The sequence below is a fragment of the Zootoca vivipara genome, chromosome 9 (genome assembly GCF_963506605.1).
Source record: "Zootoca vivipara chromosome 9, rZooViv1.1, whole genome shotgun sequence".
NCBI classification, from domain to species: Eukaryota; Metazoa; Chordata; class Lepidosauria; order Squamata; family Lacertidae; genus Zootoca; species Zootoca vivipara.
The window spans coordinates 68,886,958-68,912,780 of NC_083284.1; the positions used below are offsets into that span (position 1 = coordinate 68,886,958).

The window sequence follows — 25,823 nt, forward strand, 5'->3', positions numbered from 1 at the left end:
ACTTTATGTATCCTGTCAACGGTATGAGTCAGGCCCCCATGCACTGCAGTTTTATGCACACAGCAACTATGCAAGTGTTATCTGGTAGAGCATTATCCTGTTTCTTCCTACCACTGGTTTGAAACTGTTTGTCCAAATTGACCCTGTATGGTGTTTTTTTAATGACCTTATTTTCTATACAGTGGAACCTCGAGTTGTGGACGTAATCCGTGACGGAGGCACATCCGCAACCCGCAGCATTCGCATCCTGAGGTGCCACGTCTGTGCTGGCATGATTTGGCGCTTCTGCGCATGCACAAAGTGCCATTTAGTGCTTCACCACATGCGCGAGCAGCAAAACCCGGAAGTAACCCGTTCCGGGACTTCCGGGTTTCCCGCGGTCCACAACCTGAATATACGTAACCTGAAGCGTCCGTAACATGAGGTATGACTGTATTCTTGGAAACATAATTGTGCATCTTGCTAATTCCGCACTAAGAAAGCATCGTTGCAACATGTTAAGATGGAGCGAGCAAGTCAATGGGTGGGAATCACTGTGTGTCCTGATACTCCTACAAAGGAAAGCCCCTCCCCCCCCAAATATGATGGTTTTAAGCCTCCTCTGCTTTCACAGCAAACTCAAATGTGCAGAAATAAGCAGCAGAAATGTGTCTTTACTATTTGTCACACATGCACACACGAAATATTCAAGCGGAGTATTGCCTAGGTAGCGTCTAATATAGCATGTGAAGAACACAGCCCTCTGACATTATTAGACAATAAGCCATTGAGGACGCTACTGTATAATCTGTCTGCATACCATAGACAAAACAGAAGAGGAAACCTGGCCACGTGACTTGTCAGCTTGATTTATGAGGTACCTAAATCTTGGGGGAAACAATCTTTTGTGTATTAAACCTCTGCTCAAAACAGTGCTGCATACAAAGATAACTGAGGACGACAGGCGTGGTTCTTGGTTCACTGAAGCTGGAACAAATGTGATAACGGGCGCTCTTCACACACATCTACTGGTTTCTTTGGGGGGGGGCCTTTAAACTATTATAAGAGGGAAGAGGTGCTAAGGAAGACACCTATAATGTAAAGGTGAGGCACAAAAAAATAATATCCACGGCGAACTTTTGATGTACTGCTTCCTTGATGATAGGACGTTTGCTCAACATGGTGACTCCATGCCGATATTTTGATTAGAAAACACGTCAGGAGCTCATTATTTCCAAGCCGCGGGCAAGATTTCCCAACATCCTCGGTTAAATTGCGCACTGCTGCCATGCTGCACCAACTATTCAACTCATTTTCTCCCATTCTTTTTTTTGGGGGGGGATGGGGGTAAAGAGGAAGACTCTTAGCTAAGTTTTGCCCTGGAAACACAGACTATCTAATTTAAAAATACAAAGGTCTCTTATCTCTGGAGAATGGGGCTAGTTCAAAATTCCCTCTGCTTGTAGAGCACAAAGCCAGAGTAGTGTTATGCTGCCCAGGTGATCTTCAAGCAGAAGGAGGTACATTCACACAAACAGCTTGTAGTACTTGTATAGGGGTTATGTAGGAGAAGTGCCCTTGGCTCTATAGGGGAAAGAGTCCACAGTGCTTTAGGGGATAGAATACACACTCCTTCCTTTAATTTAGTGTGAACACCACTGACACTAAAGGGTGTTAAACTCCTGTTAAATTGGATGTGCAGGCAAGGTCTCTGAGGATGGATTCCTAGGCTGAAGCTGCTCAAATAACCTTGTCACATTTCATTTCATTTTTTCTCTCCCTCATTGGCCCAAACACATATTTTTTTTCCTCTCAGTATTTCATGCTTCGGGTTTTCTTTCTTTTTTTATGCCAAATGCTGAATTATTGCAATAGCACTTCCATATCCACACAGCACCTCAAAGAATATATGCAGTATGTTGTTGTTGATGATGGAGGAGGAGGAGGAGGAGGAGGAGGAGGAGGAGGAGGAGGAGGAGGAGGAAAGAATTTCACAGTGGCCTGATAACAAGTTTCTAGGATCATTCTCGAATCCAAGTTCAATTTTTGTGAGGAAAATTAGTCATATACGGTAATGGTGAGGAAATGCATACAGGCCATAGTTAGTGTGTGACTAAGAACACACAAGGGTCATAGGAACACGCAAGCCCACTCACCACGACAGGGTGATGATCCAGCGAGTAGGTCGTAAAAGGTCTAGCGGTCGTAAAAGACAATTGATAAACACGGGCAACTGGGAAACACTGGCCTGCAAGCGCTCCAGTTGGAGAACAGCCTTTACCAAAGGTGTCATGGGCTTTGAAGAAACTTGATCTCAGGACGCAAGGGAGAAACGTGCTAAGAGGAAGGCACGCTTGGCAAATCCACACCATCATCAACTCCCACCTGGAAACCAATGTCCCCACTGTGGATGGATGTGTGGATCCAGAATTGGCCTCCACAGTCACTTATGGACCCATTGTTAAAACCGTGTTTATGGAAGACAATCTTACTCGGCTACGAGTGATCGAAGAAGAAGAAGAAGAAGAGGAGGAGGAGGAGGAGGAGGAGGAGGAGGAGGAGGAGGAGGAGGAGGAGGAGGAAAGAAGGAGTGACTAAGAAGGACAGGGCAATGGGGTACTACATAAAATTCAATCTGTACAACAAACTTGTACCTCTTTGATAAAGTTCATGAAAACTAAGAAGCTGAGTGCCGACAGGGAAAGGTCACAGGATGTGGTGCACACTATTTATTTTTGTTAATTTCTAGATTGCCTTTCATAAGATTCCAGAGCGACACACACACACAAAAAGAAACACAAACAACAACATCATAGCTCCGTACAAAGTAATACTGTTACTAAAAGCAGCAAATCTCACAAATCAACAGATGTGCAGTACAGAAGTCCTGTTAGGTTCAATTCAAGTGCATGCTGGATTCCAGCCTAAAATAGCTAAACTAAAAATATTTGAAAGGCCTGGGTGAATACAAAGTGATTTGCCTGGCAGCAAAAAAAGGTAGCAGTGAAGGCATCGCGTGAACTTCCTTAGGGAAAGTGTTCCAGAAACAAGGAGCAACGGCTAAAAATGTCCTCCCTCTGGTCAGCCCCTGCCTCACCTCTGCTCAGAGAAGAGCATCAACAGGTGACCTCAGAATATGAGCAGGTCAGGGTGGGAGCAGATGTTCATTCAGATACTTGCACCAGTACCTTGAAATGAGCTCAGAAGTAGAAAGAAAGCCAGCGTAACTCTTTCAACATACGTGTGATGGGTTCCCAACGACTAGTCCTATCTAAAATTCTGGCAGCTGCATTCTGTACTAACTCTGTTTTCCATGTTGTCTTTGAGGACAGCTCAATATACAGTGATTTAGCCATAGTCTCTTCATGTATGTATGAAAAGCAGGTTGTATGGAAACTGCTGGCGCAAGCCCAGCCCTAGAAATATCATATACTGTATCTGAATTAGAGGGCAATAACCCAAAGGCACTTTACCAGCAACAACTGGCTACCTTCAACATGTAGAAGATAGTGTATCTACAAAGGAGAACTGTCGCATATGAAACAAACCTTATTCACAGTTCCTACGGTGCCCGAGTACTTTGGTGACAGCCACATTATTAATTAGCATAGATCTATTTACACCCATTATGGCATTAATCACTGTATCAGGAAGGTCGTCTAATTAATTAACCGCCATGGGTGGTCACAACAGCTGAAAGAACCATTTCAGGTATATGGCAGAGTACATCATTTGTCTTGTCTTCTACGGCACCCATCCCTTTCTTGCCGGGTCTCCTCTGCATACTTTTCTTTCCTTGATCTCTGTGTTAGCTTTGATACCACGGGACACTCACTCCCCACAAGGTCTTTTCATTCTGGGAATGTTATGACATCAATTTACTGGGGCTTCACATCACACTGACAGCTCGCTCAGTTCTTTTATTGAAATATCTTCTTCTCTCCCACTGACCAGTGGCATTTTCTAAGGTTTGCCATTAATCCCTTGCTTTCTCCTTATAATGCCACAAACAGTAGTCTCCACACTAGCCTCATTAGACCATATACTTTCCATTTCTGCATATGTTTTACTTCCCAGTTCTGGCACCCATTACCTCTTGTCCCTCTTCTGTTGAACTGGAATCTTGATAGACGATTCCATCAGTGGGTCACCAACCTACAGATGGAAGCAGGTGGGGGAGAGCAAAGACCTTGCCATTGGCCAGCAGAGACCAATTGTATTTTATACTTCCTGTATTAGCTGATGGGGCAGGAGTCTGTTCTGAAGAAGAACAGGATATATAACTAGCAGTACTTGTTGTTAACAGAGGAGGAAGAACTTATAAATTTGGCTTGGCTATGGCTGCTAGGCATGCCCACCATCTTAGAAAACTTTTTAATAATTAAAATAATGGAGGTTAGATCTACCAATGGCTATTGGTCATGGAAGAAAATGCTTTATTCATTTACTGTACATACAACCTTCCATGTACATGGTGCTTTACAAAAGAAGGAGAAGAGAGATTGCTGCTTCAAGAAGTTTACACTCTAGAAGGAGCGTCTCCACCCCCCATCGTTTAGCCCGGACACTGAGATCCAGCGCCGAGGGCCTTCTGGCGGTTCCCTCACTGCGAGAAGCAAAGCTACAGGGAACCAGGCAGAGGGCCTTTTCGGTAGTGGCGCCCGCCCTGTGGAACGCCCTCCCATCGGAGGTCAAGGAGATAAACAACTACCTGACATTTAGAAAACACCTAAAGGCAGCCCTGTTTAGGGAAGTTTTTAATCTGTGATATTTTAATGTATTTTGCTATTTGTAGGAAGCCGCCCAGAGTGGTGGGAGAAACCCGGCCAGATGGGCGGGGTATAAATAATAAATAAAATAAATAAGAAGTCTACAGAGGAGACAATGGAAGAGAAATGGGGGGAGGACTAAAAAGGAGAGGAATACGATTGCAATCATTGCAATTACAGTGCCTTCAACTTAGTTGCAGCAGGGTAGGGCAAGTAGATTACTTCTACTAAAGTAGAATACCCTCAAAATCAAAAACACTGAAATAGCATCGAACAATATCACAAAATAATCAAAAGCAAGAACAAGAGGAACACTGGCATCATCATAAAGCAGCAGAACCCTTAAAAATATGAATATTCGAAGGCATACAAATTAATCTAAGCTGAAGGCTCATCTAAACAAAATGCCCTTCACCAATCTTCTCTCGGAAGACTGGGAGAGAGGAAGATAAATTAGCCTCTCAAGATGTTTCAGGGTTTGGCCACCATCACTGAGAATGCCATGTTCCACATAATGATAACTGCACCTCAGAGATCCACAGACTTGGTGCAGATCCTCCTTAGCTGATCTTAAGGGACAGACAAGATAACTAAATGCAGCCTCCGTTTTTAGAGGCAGCGTACCTCTGAATAGCAGTTGTCGGGGACAGATGAGAGGAAAGGACTGTGGCCTTCATCCCCTCTGGTGAGCTTTCCAGAGCTTCTCTCTGTTCACGGTTGGAAACCAAATGAGGGACTAAGAGGATCTTTAGTCTGACCCAAATCCAAACCTTTCTATGCTCATTTGAAGATTACTGCCACTCATACAATTTGTTGTTGTTTTGTCGTTTAGTCGTGTCCGACTCTTCGTGACCCCATGGACCAGAGCACGCCAGGTACTCCTGTCTTCCACTGCCTCCTGAAGTTTGGTCAGACTCATGTTGGTAGCTTCGAGAACACTGTCCAACCATCTCATCCTCTGTCGTCCCCTTCTCCTTGTGCCCTCCATCTTTCCCAACATCAGGGTCTTTTCCAGGGAGTCTTCTCTTCTCATGAGGTAGCCAAAGTATTGGAGCCTCAGCTTCAGGATCTGTCCTTCCAGTGAGCACTCAGGGCTGATTTCCTTCAGAATGGATAGGTTTGATCTTCTTGCAGTCCATGGGACTCTCAAGAATCTCCTCCAGCACCATAATTCAAAAGCATCAATTCTTCGGCGATCAGTCTTCTTTATGGTCCAGCTCTCATCACTACTGGGGAAACCATAGCTTTAACTATACGGACCTTTGTTGGCAAGGTGATGTCTCTGCTTTTTAAGATGCTGTCTAGGTTTGTCATTGCTTTTCTCCCAAGAAGCAGGCGTCTTTTAATTTCGTGGCTGCTGTCACCATCTGCAGTGATCATTGAACCCAAGAAAATAAAATCTCTCACTGCCTCCATTTCTTCCCCTTCTATTTGCCAGGAGGTGATGGGACCAGTGGCCATGATCTTGGTTTTTTTATGTTGAGCTTCAGGCCATATTTTGCGCTCTCCTCTTTCACCCTCATTAAAAGGTTCTTTAATTCCTCATACAATACTAAAATGCAAAAAGCGGGATACCACTTAAAATACTATTAAAACAAACTAACAACGTAGTACTCTGCAATATTCAACATATATCTAATATCTTTTACAATAAAACAATGCTGTGCTTTTTTTTCATTCTCTTTCTATCATTGACAGACTTTTTCCTAATACAGTGGTACCTTGGGACTTGAACGGCTTGGCTCCGGAACAAAACAGCTCCCGAACACCGCAAACCCTGAAGGAAGTGGTCCAGTTTGTGAACGTTTTTTCAGAAACCTAACATCAGAAGCAGCTTCCGCTTGAGTGCAGGAAGCTCCTGCAGCCAATCGGAAGCCGCACCTTGTTTTTCGGACAGTTTCAGAAGTCGAACGGACTCCCAGAACGGATTAAGTTTGAGAACCAAGGTAGCGCTGTAATTAAAAACTCATACAAGGAAATGAAATCTTGTTTCCTTCTTTTCTTTTGTACTTCAGAGGCTAGATTGAAAAGAGCACTTTTACAGTAACAACGTGGAGAATCAATGTGGAATCCTGGTGGCCAGTGGCCTAGTTTACACACTTGGAACCACTCAGATGCTCCCTTGACGTGTGGCTGCTTCCGTTTTGTGATAATAGCGGTGGGGGGGGGAGAATCCTGAAGCAATCATGCAAATCGCAACAGCCCCACGTACAGGCCCCATGGGAAGACACTTAGAATTGTAGAGATGGAAAAGACCACAAGGGCCATCCAGTCCAACCCCCTGCCGAGCAGGAAACACCATCAAAGCATTCCTGACAAATGGCTGTCAAGCCTCCGCTTAAAGACCTCCAAAGAAGGAGACTCCACCACACTCCTTGGCAGCAAATCCCACTGTCGACACAGCTCTTACTGTCAGGAAGTTCTTCCTAATGTTTAGGTGGAATCTTCTCTCTTGTAGCTTGAATCTATTGCTCCGTGTCTGCTTCTCTGGAGCAGCAGAAAACAACCTTTCTCCCTCCTCTATATGACATCCTTTTATATATTTGAACATGGCTACCATATCACCCCTTAACCTTCTCTTCTCCAGGCAATGAGTCAGGCAATCTGCACCTCCCTGCTATTCCTACCATTTGTAAGCCATCCATAGGCAACAATATGAGTATTGCTTGCATACCATCTGAACTGGACCCATTAACATGTTGTTTGCAGCAGGGTTTGCTCTGCCATTTGGAGGCTGCACACGGGAACAAATTGTGAGCTGTCTGAAACTGCTGTAGGTTCAAAATGTCAAGGCTGATTTACATTTTGAGTTTTCCTGTGGCTGGTAATCTTAGCTACAGCTGAAGACAGACAGAAACTGAAACATACGAGTATCAATAAAGAGGATTAAGGGTAAATACTAGGGATTTCTTATGAGTGGCATTCTGCAAGCATTGTTCACGAACTGACACCTTTATAGTGCCCACTGTCGAGGAGGAAACAAACAGGAGATTTGTGAGCATGGAAACAGCAATTTCCAATGAAGAAGTCAGCATATTTAATAAGGAAACCGGGGGAGGGGGGGAACATCAGTTGCAATTCAACACACATGTTTATTAGACTTCTCTAGCTTTCATCTGCTCAGGGGTTTAACTAGCAATAAATTAAAGTGCTGCAGACATCCTTGCTTTGCTGCTGCAGTTGTGGACATTTTGGGTTCACATGTTTCCATGGTTGATTGTCTTCTTTCAGTGGTGGAGGAGCAGGCATGTACTGCTTACCGGTAAGAAAATACGGGGGTTTCCTGGGGAAAATGGGGTACTTGGCAGCTATGCACAGCTATGATGATGTGTGCGCGCTATGAAAAATCACAATGCGGGGAAAACTGTGAAGGCAGCCAGTGCCTCTACATAACTGCATCCTTATTTCAGTCATTGTGCAGATATTGGTATATTGAGAGGTATAAAGGTAAAGGGACCCCTGACCATTAGGTCCAGTTGTGACCGACTCTGGGGTTGTGGCGCTCATCTCACGTTATTGGCCAAGGGAGCCTGCGTACAGCTTCCGGGTCATGTGGCCAGCCGCTTCTGGCGAACCAGAGCAGCACACGGAAATGCCGTTTACCTTCCCGCTGTAGCGGTACCTATTTATCTACTTGCACTTGAAGTTTATCTACTTGCACTGAAGTTTAAAACCAGGTATCACCTAGCCCTACTATTCACCTCTACATACTTTCATCCTTATTTCAGACATTGTGATATATCGGCATATCATGATATTTAGCTGGTGATATATCATGATGTTCAAAAGCAGATATTGCCTAGCCCTCCTGACTACAAAGATCTCACTCCAGACCACATGGAGAAAACATATTCCCTGGTTAGCTTCCCCTCTGTGGATACCACTGTGTGAGGCAGTTTGTCATGCATATATCTCACATGAAAATTTGTCATTTGTCTAATTCCAGTCTAGAGCAAATAGAAAGAGCTGTCAAACTGAAGGCACCAAAGCCACGCTTGCTGTCTACCAACAACATCCAAGCCTATGCCTTTTAATTAAAAGAAATGCTCTCAGGCTTGGCATATTCTGCAAACTGCAGATCAATACTTATTCAGAAAACCAAGACTCCTCGTATGCTGTGAATTGAAAATTATGAAATATGTCTTCTCTTTCAGAACTTTTGGGACTAAAGCGTTATTGTATACAGAATCTCTCTTGCTGCCAAGAGGGGAAAATAGTCAAACTGCATAAGACGAAAAAGATCGAGAATACAGGTAAATGATATCTATTGATTTAAATAGATGCTTGTTAATCAAGAGAATGAAACACATTCTCCTGTAATGTTTTTCACTATAATGAAGCATAATAAGCTATATTAGCCAATTCACAAAGGATTCCATAGGAATGCAGGAAACTTCCTTACACTGTTTCAGAACAGAGAGTGGCGGCAGATCAGTTGCAGGAGTTCCTGGATGAAATGGAATATCTGTATCTGCCTGGCTTCTGGGGGCAGGGGCATTTGGGACTGAATCAGCCTCGGTCTCCCTGTATTAAGAGTGGGGCGGGGGGCATGGGCGTAGGTAGGGGGGCAGGAGGGGGCAATTGCCCCCCTAGAAGCAGGACCGCTGGCCAGCCTGCCCTGCTGCCCGCCCGGTGCCGTCTCCCTTCTCCCTGGCTGGCTGTGGAGCGGGCGGAGGGAAAGCCAGGCAACCGCTTTGCGCGGCTCTGGGGCTTTCCCTCCACCTGCCCCGGCGATTGCAGAGGGGGAGGAGGGGATCGGAGCAGCCGGATTTCGAGCTGATCCTGGCTCCCCCTCGCCCCTGCCGATCGTGGAGGGGGAGAAGGGAGTCGGAGCAGCCCGATTTCGGGCTCATCCTGGCTCCCCCTCGCCCCTGCCGATCGCGGAGGGGAGGAGGGAGTCGGAGCAGCCCGATTTCGGGCTCATCCTGGCTCCCCCTCGCCCCTGCCGATCGCGGAGGGGGAGGAGGGAGTCGGAGCAGCCCAATTTCGGGCTGATCCTGGCTCCCCCTCGCCCCTGCCGATCGTGGAGGGGGAGGAGGGAGTCGGAGCAGCCCAATTTCGGGCTGATCCTGGCGCCCCCTCGCCCCTGCCGATCGCGGAGGGGGAGGAGGGAGTCGGAGCAGCCTGAAATCGGGCTGCTCCGATCCCCTCCTCCCCCTCCACGATCGCCGTGGCGGGAGGAGGGAAAGCTGGCAAGGGAGAAGGGAGCTTTCCTTGCCCCGCTGTGGCCCCTCCCCTGCCCCTTGGCCCCACCCCTTGCCCTGCCCCTTGCCTCCCTGATTTTCATCCTGGCTACGCCCCTGGCGGGGGGAGTGCACCTCCAGTTCTGCTTCTTGATCTGCTGGCAGCTTTTGATGCCATGGGCACAGCAGTCTTCTTGACTGGCTCTATGGGATGAGTACTGTTGGCACTGTTGGGCATCAGCTTCATCCCTAACTGCAGGAACATTTCCAGAGAGCAGCAGTAGGGGACTCTGTATCCGACCCTATTCCCTATTTCTATTTCTCTTTAACATCTCTGTCAGGAGAGGCATACCATGGTCTGGAAGACCATCTGTATTTAGATGTGGAATGGATGAGGGCTAACAAATCGAACCCTGGGAAGATGGTAGGTGAGTGACTCCAGTGTCTGGGAGATTGGCTGTCTGCCTGTCCTGAATGGCAGACCCTCCAATGTCCTTATTTTCCAGAGACAATCCCAGATTTATATAGCCGTCCTGGTTTCTGATTTGTTCCCGGAATGTCCCACTTTTCTTTAGGACATCCCTATTTTCATTGGAGAAACGTTGGAGGATATGGAGTTATGCGACCCCAGAGCCAAGGAGATAAGCAACTATACAACTTTTGGAAGACATATGAAGGCAGCCTTGGTATAGGGAATTTTTTTTAATGTTCAATGCAGGGCCGTCTTAAGCATATCCGGCGCCATGGTGCAAAGATCCCTCCGGCGCCCCCCCTTCCCAGAGTTGACCCTTTTTTAGGGCTGGAGGAGGTGGGCTGCAGCTGAAGGGGGGCTCCTCCGGCGGGGAAGAGGCAGAGGCTAGACGTGGTGCCTCCTGGCTCAGCTGGCTGCTTCGTGCCGCGGTGGCCATGGCAGCACACCGAGCAAGCGGGCCTGCAGCGAGCAAGCAAGGGCACTCCCGCCAAGCGTTGGTTTGGTTTTTTTTCCCTTTTAGCCTTCTGGCACCCCACAGAATTTGGCGCCTGCAGGCTAAAAGGGGGGGGGAACCGAGCCGGCGCTCGGCGGGAGCAGCACACACACCCTCGCTCACTAAGCGCGCTCGTTCGGTGTTCCCCGGACTCTCGCCTGGCACCCTCTAGAACTTGGCGCCCTGGTGCCCTGCACCACTAGCCTCAATGGGTAAGACGGGCCTGGTTCAATGTCTTCTAATATTTTTTATATATGTTGGAAGCTGCCCAGAGTGTCTGGGGCAGCCCAGTCAGATGGGCAGGATAACAACAGCAACCAAATAGGACCCTGAATAGAATTGGGGTACTCTTCATAAAAAGGCCCTGCTTCTCCCCACTACTTACCTTGCAACTTTCTAATAGAAAGGGCTCTAATTAAGGTGGGGAGGCACCTATCAGGACTGCAACACTGCAAGACTTGCTGTGCATGGGATGGTAAAAGATCATCAAATCATCAATATTTCAGTGTTACTTTCCTAAGACCTCTGAACTAAACACAAAAGAAAGGTTTCATAACCTCTAAATTTCTCATTACAGGCATTCCCAGTGCATATAGCTGAAGACAAACACATGAGAAATGTTAAGTAGGATTATCTTATTTGCAAAGCTGGAAAGATGAAGGCATAAAACAGAATTCTCTGCCGTTCGTCCTGAAGAGTTTAGAGGAGAAGCCTTTTTCCTTCCTGCTGAATTTTCAAAGCAACTCCAAAACCAATCGGACAGGAGTGCTCTTCCAGCTGATATACTAGTCGCTGGGAATGACAAGGCGGAGGAGCGCAGTTATCCTTGGCCTTAATGTTTGATTCAACAGGTCTCTTTCCACATTCTTAAAAGTGCTGTCCTCCTCTCTTCAGAACATCAACGAGCAACCAATTTTTAGAACAGATGTATATATTTCATCGCATCGGATTTGAATTCCCAACTGGGACAATATTTGGCTCATAGGAAACATTTTCATCCCCGGTAATCTAACGAAGTACAATGGAACTACGAGACAGATTTATTCTTTGAACTCAGCTAGCACTGATCTTCTGCCGCTGCAAAAAAAAAAAAAATCTGACGATTAACCGAATTCTGCAAGACTAGCAGTCTCTGTTCACTACCCAGTGTGGTAAATGACTTCCACACCCCAGGAGGGAAAGGTAGGGCATTTGGGGCCTGGGACTAAGGTTATTAGTGATATAGCAGCAGCAGCAGCAGCCACATCACAGTGCTGCCTTTCTGAAAAGCACTTAGATTTGCAGATGCTCCAAAAATGCAGTGGCAAAAACAAACAGCCAACAACTGTGTTTTATTCTTTTCCTATATCTCTGCTATCTTCTGATAAAGAATTTCTTTTGAATTAGATCAAAGCCAGACTTTGCTGCATGCACAATTGTGATGTCACGCTAGGTTGTTTGTGGGATGTGTGTGTGTGTGGGTTTTTTTTAGGGGGGTGGTATTAATAAACAACAATACATTTATAAATACAGGACACATTAATAAAACTGAAGTTCCGGAAAAAGCTTTTTGTTTCAATAAAAGACATTTTTCATATCATGTTAATCTTCCTTTTGTATTACAAGCTAGCAACAGGTGCACATCCAGAGCTTATTTAAGATCAATAGATTAGAGATGAAAGAATTAAAGTAGACTTTTCTCCGACTAAGAGAGAATATGAAATGGATACAGCAAAACACTGCCACCTCCAGTTACAGAGAATGCACCGTCTAAAAAGCCTGTACAACACAGATACTGTACACTGCACACTATTGAAAGATGAAGAATACATGTGCAGCACAGTGAACTCTGGAGGCAGGCAAGGTGTCCAAGGGTAATTGAATGGCAGCGAGGTCCCAGGGAACGTCTTTGATCACACGGTTGATTATTTTCTCTGCTTCATGTAATTCTCACAACCCAAAAATTGCGGTTAATTCTAACTTAAGGTTGAGAATGTAAAGAGATCCCTTGGAATATACAGTAGTGCGGCTCATGCTGTTGGACTGAAGCCAGGGAGAAGAGGGTTCAAAATCCCTGCTCAGTCCTGAATATCACTGAATGGCCTTGGGCAGATCACTTTTGCTCCCAACCCTGACCAACTTTAGAGGGTTGTGGGGAGGATAAAATGGGAAAGTCCTTATAGATCTGAGATCTTTAGAGAAAAGTGGGATACAAATGTGGCAAATGGATAATAATAATAATAATAATAATAATAATAATAATAATAATAAATTTTTATTTATACCCCACCCTCCCCAGTCAAAAACTGGGCTCAGGGCGGCTGACACCAACAGAATTACAATAAAACATAAAAACAATTAATTAAAATACAGATTAAAATACAGTATTAAAATTTAAAATGCAGCCTCATTTCAAGTAGTCCATAAATCCAAGCCATGAGGGAGGAAAACACAGGGGTCAAGCTGAGTCTAACCCAAAAGCCAGGCGGAACAGTTCTGCCTTGCAGGCCCTGCGGAAAGATGACAAATCCCGCAGGGCCCTGGTCTCCTGGGAAAGAGCGTTCCACCAAGTTGGGGCCAGTACTGAAAAGGCCCTGGGCCCTAGTTGAGGCCAATCTAGCCACCTTATGGCTCGGGATCTCCAGAATATTGTTGTTTGTGGACCTTAAGGTCCTCCGCGGGGCATACCAGGAGAGGCGGTCCTGTAGGTACGAGGGTCCCAAGTCGCATAGGGCTTTAAAGGTCAAAACCAGCACCTTAAACCTGATCCTGTACTCCACCGGGAGCCAGTGCAGCTGGTAAAGCACTGGATGAATGTGATCCCGCGGCCGGGATCCCACACAGCCTTGCTGAATTTTGCAAGGCTTCCCAGGTAAGCTAAAGGTAAAGGACCCCTGGATCGTCCAGTCAAAGGTGACTATGGGGTTGCAGCGCTCATCTCACTCATCTCAGCGCTCATCTCGCTTTTCAGGCTGAAGGAACTGGCGTTTGCAAATATACTCTCAATACCCCCCCCCAACTTGGCAACCTCTTCTATATGCTAACTCCTAGAATGAACCTCAAAATAAAATTAGCTATTTTAAAACAATTGTCAGTGAATCAGTTTGATCTATGGCAGGCATGTCCAACAGGTAGCTCGTGATCTACCAGTAGATAGATCAGGTCATAGCTGCCAAGTTCTCCCTTTTTTAAAGGGATTTTCCCTTATGCTTCCTCACGAGAAAAGGGAAAACTTGGCAGCTATGGATCAGGTAGCTCGTGATCTACCAACAACTTTGACCTGAACCCCAAAAAAGGGAGTAGATCATTGCCAGTTTTTAACTCTGTGAGTAGATCGCAGACTCTTGGGAGTTGGCCACCCCTGATCTATGGCACTCAGTTAAGCTACTCGTGTCACTACTGGGTGTCTCCCAGATAAAAATGCTGCTTAGAGTGGGCCTGGGAAAACCTGAGAGAGAGAAGAGATCCTAGCAGACCTCAGGGATGCCAAAATCATCAATCTATTTTAAAAAGGTGATAGACTGTATTGCGGAAATTGTCGAGATCTCTCTTTATTTGGTGTGGTCGGCAAAATTCTTGCATGAATCTTAGCAAACCGTCTCCTAACTATATCTGAGGACACCCTTCCTGAATCCCAAAATGGTTTTCGACCTTCTAGGGGGGACAATGGATATGATTTTCACTGCTCAACAGCTTCAAGAAAAATGCAGAGAGCAAAATCAACCCCTTTATATGGTGTTTATTGACCTAACTAAGGCCTTCGACAGGGACACGGGTGGCGCTGTGGGTTAAACCACAGAGCCTAGGGCTTGCCGATCAGAAGGTCGGCGGTTTGAATCCCTGCGACGGGCTGAGCTCCCGTTGCTCGGTCCCAGCTCTTGCCAACCTAGCAGTTCAAAAGCAGGTCAAAGTGCAAGTAAATAAATAGGTACTGCTACAGCGGGAAGGTAAATGGTGTTTCCGTGTGCTGCTCTGGTTCGCCAGAAGTGGCTTGGTCATGCTGGCCACATGACCTGGAAGCTGTACGCCGGCTCCCTTGGCCAATAATGCGAGATGAGCATCACAACCCCAGACTCGGTCATGAATGGACCTAATGGTGAAGGGTCCCTTTACCTTTACCTTTAAGGCCTTCGACACTGTCAATCATAATGCCCTTATGTAAATCAGCTGCCCAGATAAATATGTGACCATCCTTCAGCTCCTCCACGATAACATGACGGCAACAATCACGGACAACAATGCCTCTCAAAGTGAACCATTCACAGCGGGATTAGACATTAAAGAGGGATGTGTTATCTCCCCAATTCTATTTATTATCTTCATCACCCTGATCCTACACATTGTCAAAAGGAAACTTCTCACCAGGGTAGCACTCATATATAAAAAAGATGGGAAGCTCTTTAATCTGAGTAGGCTGAAAGCAAAGAGTAAGGTTACTGTAACTTCTGTCATAGAGCTTCAGTAAGCTGATGACAACGTGGTGTGTGCACACTCAGAGGATCCTAAATATCTTCGCAGAAGCTTACAGAAAACTTGGCCTATCGGTCAATATCCAAAAAGGGTTGAACCAACAAGCACAAAACAATCCCTCTGCAGTGCCACAAATCCAACTCAATGGTGTAACGTTGGAAAATGTTGATCATTTTTCCTACCTGGGGAGTTATCTTTCCACAAGAGTCGACATTGATGCTGAAATCCAGCATCGCCTGAGCGCTGCCAGTGCAGCTTGTTCTCAATTGAAGCGCAGGGTATTTGAGGATTGGGCCATTTGCAGGGAAACCAAAATCCTTGTTTACAAAGCCATTATACTACCAACCATATTGTACGCTTGTGAAACAATGGACTACTTATAAACGCCATTTCCAACTCTTCGAAAGATTCCATCAACGGTGTCTCTCAAAAATTTTACACATCGCTTGGGAAGACAGGCAAACTAATGGCAGTGTACTGGAAGAAGCAAAGATCACCAGTAACAAAGCGATGATTCTTCAACATCAACTTTATTCTACTGATCATGTTGTTCGGATGCCTAATTATCGTCTTCCAAAGCTACTACAGTGGTACCTCTACTTACGAATAACTCTACTTACGAATGTTTCTACTTACGAATGGAGCTCTGTCCGCCATCTTGGATGCGGTTTAGATAGGATTTTCTCTACTTACGAATTTTTAGATAGGGTTGCTTCGACTTACGAATTTTTTCTCCCAATGCATTCCTATGGGATTCGACCTACTTTTTTTTCCGACTTACGAATGTGCGTTTGGAACGCATTAAATTCGTAAGTAGAGGTACTACTGTACTCTATTCCCAACTCAAGAATGGAAAGTAAAATACTAGTGGACAACAGAAAAGGAAAAGGAGGAAAAATAAATCCCAAAGAGCCCGAGGACTCAGCATGCTTAGTGACCTCTAACAGCCATGGAACATTGAGTGTCAGCTGGAGAAGAAAAAAGTTATCTCAAACTCTGAACACTACTGTTAGGGGTGAAAGGATATATTGTTTATGACGGTCTCAGAAGCTTGCCTTCAACACGACTTCTCCAATATTTCAGCTCCAGTTTTAAATTTCTCACTCATAATGTATTTCCCACTCAAAATAAAAAAACAAAGCAAAAATGTGAAGGCTGTCATTAGCCCTTTGATGCTCACAGCTAATTTTATATTTTGCATATACAAGCTAACAACCAGGGATGCATAAATTGGGAGTCGACCATAAAATCACCATAAAAATGATCTTTAAACTCCTCACTTTTACAATATAAAATAGTGCAATGACAAAAAAAGTTTCTCCCAGCAGGGGATAATCAGAAGGAACCATATTTAATTGTAACATTGTTGCTGAGAAATTATATGAAGCATTAAAGTCTCTTTTCATGTACAGATACGAAAAATTAAATTACCCTTTGGGTTGAAACTCCACAGGCCTTTTTAATTTCTCTCTAAAAGAGAAGTCCTTTGGAGAACTCACTGGAAACTCTGGGATTTCTTTGGTTACAAGTACCGACTCTAATCAGAAGACAAACATGCCTGCTGTTCAGAATACATAGTTCTCTCCCAGAACCTTCACCAACCAAAACTCTGTACTATTTTAGGCCCAGGGACACATCACAAAAGTTTCTTCACATTTTGTTGTAGGGGGACAAATGTCTGCCCTGCCAGCTCTCCCGCTCTCTAAAGACTTTTATTTTTTAAGGCTTCAAATAGGTCAGTAGGTGAAGACTTTGAAAATGAGCAAGGAGTTGTTCATTTTCTTTGTACTGCTCTGTTCTACTAAAAATTCAATCAAAGGCCACATTATTATTATTAATCACTTTATGGTTTAGTAGGGACCCAGGTGGCGCTGTGGTTAAACCACAGAGCCTAGGGCTTGCCGATCAGAAGGTCGGCGGTTCGAATCCCCGTGATGGGGTGAGCTCCCGTTGCTTGGTCCCAGCTCCTGCCAACCTAGCAGTTTGAAAGCACGTCAAAATGCAAGTAGATAAATAGGAACCGCTACAGCAGGAAGGTAAACGGTGTTTCCATGTGCTGCTCTGGTTTGCCAGAAGCGGCTTGGTCATGCTGGCCACATGACCTGGAAGCTATACGCCGGCTCCCTCGGCCAATAATGCGAGATGAGCGCGCAACCCCAGAGTCGGACACGACTGGACCTAATGGTCAGGGGTCCCTTTACCTAGCCAGAATATTGCATTGTATTAATGGTGTTAGTGATAAACCAAGACTACCAACACTGGAAAGCAAGGCATATAAACGAACACCAGCACACATAAACACTTCTGTCTTCTGTCTACACTCTTCTGCCCACATGGCTTACTAACTGTAAAGCCAGGGTGTGGGGAAGTGTTGATTGTGAACTAAACTGACTGGTGCTCCTGCAGAAATTGAATTGACTGGCAGGCAAATAAGTGTCTTTTAGCCTGTAACTGTAGTCTAGCATGTTAGTACAGTGGTACCTTGGTTCTCAAACTTAATCCATTCCAGAAGTCCGTTCCAAAACCAAAGTGTTCCAAAACCAAGGCACACTTTCCCAGCAATGCAAAGTAATGCGAAATGGATTAATCCATTCCAGACTTTTAAAAACAACCCCTAAAACAGCAATTTAACATAATTTTTACTTCCAGCAGTACCTTAAAGACCAACTAAGTTTTTTTTATTTTGGTATGAGCTTTCATGTGCATGCACACTTCTTCAGATACACTGAAATAGAAGTCCCCAGACGCTTATATGTAGAGAAAGGGTGGGGAGGGGGTATCTCTCAGAAGGGTGGTGGAACTGGGTGATTGACTGACTGATAGCTGTTGACGACTGTAAACGACTGCAAATGGTCTTGCATGAAAAAGCAAGGGGTGAGATGGCTGGAGATTTTTACTATCCAACGATTTTTACTATCCAACGAAAGCATTGATCCATAAACTGAAAGCAATAAACAATGTACTGCAGTCACACAATCAATCAGTAGCTGAACTGGGTTCCACACAGTCACAAAAACAAAGCAATCTGCAATCTGCGCGGTGCGCGCATGCACAGAAGCGCTCTATCGGCGCTTCATGCACACGCGCTATTGGCGCTCAGTTTAAGTAGTTTGTGGGGAGCGAATGGCTCCCCGGAAACAATTAAGTACTTAAACCGAGGTACCACTGTACTAGCATTTAAAGCCCAAGTACCGAAAAGAGCATCTTCCCCAGTACCAACCACCTTGGACTCTATGATTGTCAGGTGAGGTCTTTTTGGTGGTGCTACCACAAGGGGCTGCCCAGTTGGCGCTTACTTGTTACAGGGCCTTTTCAGTAGTGGCTCCCCAGTTGTCAAATGACCTCATAGTGAGGTGCACTCATCTCCATCTTTTACCAAACGTCAGTAGGAATTTGGAAACATTTCTGTTTGGTGGATGAAGACTATTGTTCCTGGCAACCCCATCCCTGGTGGATGTTTTTAACTAATTCCTTTTATAATGTTTTATCTGTTTGAGAATGTTTTAGCTTTGTTTTTTTCCTTTTAAATTGTGTATCTGTTTGCCACCTTGAGCTCCTTGGAAGGGCAGGGTATGAATTCAGTAAACAAAATAAATAATCATGTCAACAAGGAGAAGGCTGTGTTCAGGAAGGTTTCTGGTTTTATATTCAGAATCAAAAGAATAACAAAGTTTTAACTGGTCAGTTAGTACCTCATCTTATTGGCTCTGCATTATAGGTCAGTAAGAGCACAGAATCTCACCCAAATGGTTGTTGGTTGTGTGGAGGGGCCTGCCTGGTGTGAATAAAAGCCCAGGGTCACTACTGGTCGGAGAGAGTAGTGTAACAGAATGGCTAAGGACTTGGAAATAATCTCTAGAGAGATTTGGGGAAACCTGAAAGGAGCCACGAGCAGCAACAGAGATTATCATCCAAAGGGAAGCTGAAGATCTACCCCCATAAACTCACTATCCCTAGGGCAATATGCTGAAGGAGGTTGGCTAAGAAGAGAGCAAGGCTCTGAGGCAGCCTTCAAGAAAGGGCTGTTGCCAACTGTGGCCGATCACTGTGGATGTGAGGCAACAGTTGTTGTTGGACCAGGCTGAAGACTGCGAGTGTGATCCTGAGAAGCCAGTTCTTGGCACATAAGGAGTGTTAACTGGAGAAGGAAAGTCATTGGGGAACTGGCTAGGACAGGCATCCCCAAACTGCGGCCCTCCAGATGTTTTGGACTACAATTCCCATTTTCCCTGACCGCCGCTGGTCCTGTTACCGTAGCTAGGGATCATGGGAGTTGTAGACCCAAACATCTGGAGGGCCGCAGTTTGCGGATGCCTGGGCTAGGACATGGTTGGGGACTGAAACTGTAGCCTCATACAGCCACCGTCTAAAAGGGGATTGTAAGCCGATTGCTTATGCAGTACTGTTTAAAGCAGTGTTTCCCAAACTTGGGTATCTAGCTGTTTTCGGACGACACCTCCCAACATCCCTAGCTAGCAGGACCAGTGGTCAGCGATGATGGGAACTGTAGTTCAAAAACAGCTGGAGGCCCAAGTTTGGGGAACCCTGCACCGTAACTGAGTAAAGGTAAAATCCTTTAAATGAACATTACAGCATATTAAGAATAAGCTTCAATAAATTGATAGGTGTCTTGCTTTTAACTTTAAACCTAGTACTCTAGTCTGTTTTGTTCCACAGCATCCATACCTACTGAAAAGTTAGTTGATACAGCAAAGGATGGAGGTTTTGTTACATGGTGGCAATGGAGAGAAAGTGAGAGGGGGCATGCAATAGTGAAAATGTTTTTCTTTTTCTTTTTTTAACCGCTCAGCAGAAGAAGAAAATACCAATCTTTACAGCATATTGGTAACTGATGGAGAAAACACATCTAGGTCATCAAGGCCGAGCAGTGGCTTCACAGAGAGCCAGCGTGGTGTAGTGGTTAAGAGTGGTAGACTTGTAATCTGGTGAACTGGGTTCGCGTCTCCGCTCCTCCACATGCAGCTGCTGGGTGACCTTGGGCTAGTCACACTTCTCTGAAGTCTCTCAGCCTCACTCACCTCACAGAGTGTTTGTTGTGGGGGAGGAAGGGAATGGAGAATGTTAGCCGCTTTAAGACTCCTTCGGGTGGTGATAAAGCAGGATATCAAATCCAAACTCTTCTTCCTCCTCCTCCTCTTCTTCTTCTTCCTCTTCCTCTTCCTCTTCCTCTTCTTCTTTGGTTTAAACCACAGTGCCATTTTTGTTCTGGATCTTTTAAAACTTGTAATATATATTGGAGGGTTTTATTATAAGGGAGCTTATATTTTTTTAAAAAAACCCAGCATAATTCAAAATAGTGGGGTTTTTTTATTTTAAAAAAAGAACACTAGGAATCAGATCAAATTAATTTGGCCCACGGGCTACCACTTGGCTACCTGTGCCCTGTATACCTGGCCAACACAATATATATATGTGCAATAGCTGTGGCTTCACAACTGTATCATGTCTGCGAGCTCAAATCCTCCACCGTAACCCTGCAAAGTTATTTGCATTTAATATTAATAGGACTTCATAACACATAATGCATTGTGTGCATTTTATCCAGTCACTTCTAATGCTCTGCTCTATTGATCAATATTTTTGTTTCCATTTTACCCTGACATTGTAAAGGCAAACACACAGAAGTGCAGTGCCAGTGCTTCATTTTGACATTGTAATATTCTTTCCGTACACTTGCATTTTCATTATCTGGAGACCATTGGAATGACAAGGCGTCCCCTTACAGGAACTGACAAAACTGCCTTAACTCAAAGCTGTAATGAAAAGGAATGATGGCAGGAGAAGGCTAGCAATTTATCAGCCCAAACAACCAATTCAGAACACAGATTTCTCCCCCCAAAAAGTATGCTATTCACTTGCACTTCCATTCTCCCCATCCTCGCAGAAGAAAGTAATTAAAATTTCACTCATAGCCCAGACAAGCCCTGCTCAGGGAGAACGGCTGGCTTTGCCATAGAGAGGTGCCATAGCTCAGTGGTAAGTACATAAGAAAAATAGCCTGCCTTGATCAGATCAAGGGCTCATCTAGTCTTGCTTCTGGGGAGGGGGGCAGTATCTGCTGGATGCTTTGGGAAAATCCAGAAGTAGGATATGGGAAAAAAAAAATCTCTTCCTCCCCTCCTGTTTCTATAGCAAGTACAGTGGTACCTCGGTTTACAAACACAATTGGTTCCGGAAGTCTGTACTTAACCTGAAGCGAACTTTCCCATTGAAAGTAGTGGAAAGTGGATTAATCCATTCCAGACGGGTCCGTGGAGTACTCAACCTGAAGCGTACTTAACCCGAAGTATGAGTGTAATTGGTTCCGGAAGTCCGTACTTAACCTGAAGCGTACTTAACCTGAAGCGAACTTTCTCATTGAAAGTAATGGAAAGTGGATTAATCCGTTCCAGATGGGTCCGCGGAGTACTTAGCCTGAAGCGTACTTAACCCGAAGTATGAGTGTAATTGGTTCTGGAAGTCCGTACTTAACCTGAAGTGTACTTAACCTGAAGTGAACTTTCCCATTGAAAGTAATGGAAAGTGGATTAATCCATTCCAGACGGGTCCGCGGAGTACTTAAACTGAAAGTACTCAAACCGAGGCGTACTTAAACTGAGGTATGACTGTAGCATCCAGGTATACACGGTGCTATTTTTCTAGAAAAAGAGGTGTCGGAACTCGCCACGAACGCCTCCCTTCTTCTCTTATAATGGCAACAAGTGCCCATCTGAGTTCTGGCACGTTCCGGCAGGGGGGAAAAAAGCCCTTGGTATACACTGCCTCTGAACATGGAGGATAAACTTAATTGTTGTGCATTGTTGTTGTTTAGTCGTTTAGTCGTGTCCGACTCTTCGTGACCCCATGGACCATAGCACGCCAGGCACTCCTGTCTTGCACTGCCTCCCGTAGTTTGGTCAAACTCATGTTCGTAGCTTCGAGAACACTGTCCAACCATCTTGTCCTCTGTCGTCCCCTTCTCCTAGTGCCCTCAATCTTTCCCAACATCAGGGTCTTTTCCAATGATTCTTCTCTTCTCATGAGGTGGCCAAAGTATTGGAGCCTCAGCTTCACGATCTGTCCTTCCAGGGAGCACTCAGGGCTGATTTCCTTAAGAATGGATAGGTTTGATCTTCTTGCAGTCCATGGGACTCTCAAGAGTCTCCTCCAGCACCATAATCACCGTCAAATAATTGTTGTGCATAATCACCGTCAAATAATCCCTCCCCCTTTAAAGGGAAATAGTTCACTGAGACGTGTGGAATGCAGTTTTTCAATGTTAGCCCTGAAAGTACTAAATCTATCAACTGATGGGCTCCTATAGATTACAAGATCTGCTAGCACAGATCAGACTGCTCCTCTGAATTTGCCTCTACTATTTTCATTGAAGTCTTCAAATAACTATGATGGCACCTTGCCAGGGGTGAGTTGTCATTCAGAGCCTAGAGCTGCCCATTAGAAAGCTTCTCGGCAGTCGTGGACTGCTGTGCCAGCTGAGGCATATTCCTGGGCTGGAAGGAAAGTTTTGTTAGGGGGGAAACTGACAAAAACAGATATTGAAACCTTGGAATGTACCTCTTATGGACTTGAGTCATGAAGGAGGAGGAATGTCATTTGTTTCCCTCTTAAATTGATTCTTCACCATTGGAGGGGAGGAAAATCAATGGCTCTGTCTTTATGCAGCTTGATTTTGATATTATCCCCACAGAAACCACTGCTGAGCATCTTAACTTCTAGACAGTAACAGAAAATCCTACAGTTGAAACTTTTACACATCGAAAGCCAAATAAGAGGCTTTTGTTCCAGGGACAGTATTTCATATTTCAATGAGCTGGGAGACCAGCCAAGTCTAAAGGGCCTGCTATTGGATGTTAAGAAGAAGAAGAAGAAGAAGAAGAAGAAGAAGAAGAAGAAGAAGAAGAAGAAGAAGAAGAAGAAGAAGAAGAAGAAGAAGAAGAAGAAGAAGAAGAAGAAGAAGAAGAAGAATTTATTATTTATACCCCGCCCATCTGGCTGGGTTTCCCCAGCCACTCTGGGCGGCTTCCAACAAAGATTAAAAATACATTAAAACATCAGTCATAAAAAATTTCCCACAGGGCTGCCTTCAGATGCTTGAGTTGAGATTCCTGCTTTGCAGGGGGTTAGACTGGATGACCCTTGGGGTCCCTTCTAACTCTACAATTCTATGATTCTATGACCAAGTATTATTTGTTTCTTTGATAATCTCAAGACTAGCGTATGGTTTTGACCCATCCATGGTGACATTCTTATTAATTACATTTTTTATCCAGCTCAGGGCACTGTATGTGGTACCCCCATTTTATCCCCACACCAAGCCTTTGAGGTCAGTTACGGGGGAAGAGATAGTAACTAGCCCAAGGCCACCCAGTTAATTTCATGGTTGAAGTGGGGATTCCCCAGTCCTTGTTCAAACACCATGTCACACCAATTCTTGTGTTTCTTCTTTGGACCTCTTTGGGAATGGAAGAGACACAGCACTCAGGTAGGGCAGAATCAGCAGAAACTTCAGTTCTTTGAATAACAGACATTGGGTGCATTTTCCTGCTCATCCATGACAGGCCAGCACAGATCACTTTATAAAATTGTGTTGCAAGAACTGGAGTTGAAATGAAATCATCCATAGTTTCCCCCCAAAGTGGGTAGATTGGACATGGTGTGGATATTTGGACACTGTACAGTCAATGGGATATATATATATATATATTTGCACACATGCATCCTGAACTATCTTGTTTACATTTAAAGAACAAGCCATTTTCAGGTGAACAAAACAAAATAGACAAAACCGAGCACTGTCCAGACTTTTTGAAAAAGCAGCACAATTATTTTGCAACACGATTATCAACCAACCTGTATTTTACTTGTCTGACCGGTAAAACTATATTGTGTTAGGTAAGCATTGCTGGGATCTAAAAGAGCCAATGAACTCCAAATTTTGTTCTGGCTTTACTCCCGAGCTTGCAAATTCTTTCAGATTCTGCCCCAACCCAATAGGGCTTTTTCCTGTCCTGGCTTTCACTCCTCGATCTTCCTAAAATGGCAATATTTCTGAAATTAATCGTTCTCAGCTCTATTTTCTTCTGTCAGGTCATATATCAATTAGCATAGCCTACAATTTTAGCATTATGAACACCAGATTGGGGGGAAAAAGTAATTTCCGTTAAATTTTCTCAGTTCATTCCACTCTAAGATGGCACAGAAGGACTAAAGCTACTTTCTTTCCTATCTGCTAAACATTTTCTCCTCTAATCACAATGCTTTTGTCTGACGTACATTAGCCTCCAGAATCACTAGTCATTGCTAAATGCAAATAGGCACACAGGAAAATTATATTAAGTTTGCACAATTGATCTTTCATCATCCTTAAATTGTACCTTTTAAAATCTCCAGTAAAGTCAGCCTAAAATACTCCCAGCGCTGAGTGTCATCGAGAGCAGCAGGGTCACTTTGGGAAAACCCGTTCTCAGTGATGTAAATTATAGGGTGATTATATGTATCCTAGAACAAGGGAGCAGAAGTTTTATTCAGAACAGATGTTAAGAAAAGCCCATAAAATCAGGTGCATTACCCTCTATCTGCTTTAAGCTACAACCCCAAACTAGTTTTCATCAAATTGCACTGACCCTATTAACTTAATTTTCCACAAGCTGACCTTTTATGACTAACAATGGAAAAGCAAAACTGTGCAAATACCCATGAAGACAGAGAAATTACTTATTTTAATGAGAATACTAAAATATCTTTTTCTGCATTAGCATCTGCTTTATTGTCACTGCTTTTTAACCCCTCAGTCCTGGCAAGCGATAGCAAATCCCACTGGCAGAAATTATCACAAGGCACCGCACACCCATCCACATACTGAATAAAAATGGCTGTTCCTGTGATGCAGCAATTCAAAGCTAGGACGGTCCACCTCCTTGCATGTTGCATTGTACAGATGCACATAAACAGAACTTGAATAAATTGTATGTGGGATGTAATCCACTGGGAGCAGTCAAATACAACATTCCTTGTTTTGCTAGAGTGGTCATGCAGGGGATGTTGGTCCAGCCGGTTGAACTTCCTGTTACACCTGGCTAGGGCAACCTTCCTTTTTGCATGTGACTAGTAGCTGGGCATGACCTTTCCAGACCTGGTAAAAGGCCAAATCACGCAGCCACCTCCCTCTCTCTTCGATCTTGTTTTTGTCCTGCGAACTTCCTGATTCACCTGCCAGCCAGCAGTCCCCCAGCTTATCTCCCATGTTTGTACAGTATATGTTTTCAACTTTAAGCCTAAAGCCTGCCTTCAGGGATCACACTGTGCTCTGTCTGATTGTGAGTAAAACTACTTTTTGTTACAGGTAGGTAGCCGTGTTGGTCTGGGTCGAAGTAAAATAAAAAAAATCCTTCAGTAGCACCTTAAAGACCAACTAAGTTTTTATTTTGGTATGAGCTTTCGTGTGCATGCACACTTCT

At 44.6% G+C, this 25,823-nt stretch overlaps 1 protein-coding gene across 5 annotated transcripts in view; it reads right to left on the minus strand.

Moving 5' to 3' along the window:
* Positions 1-25,823, minus strand: part of LOC118083567 (cytosolic beta-glucosidase) — a 99,324-nt gene that overhangs the window by 10,337 nt on the left and 63,164 nt on the right. For all 5 annotated transcript variants that reach the window (XM_060278946.1, XM_060278945.1, XM_035112077.2 and 2 more), the window contains exon 5: positions 24,741-24,864. In XM_060278946.1, the coding sequence (XP_060134929.1) occupies positions 24,741-24,864 (124 nt within the window). The remainder of the gene's footprint in view (positions 1-24,740; positions 24,865-25,823) is intronic.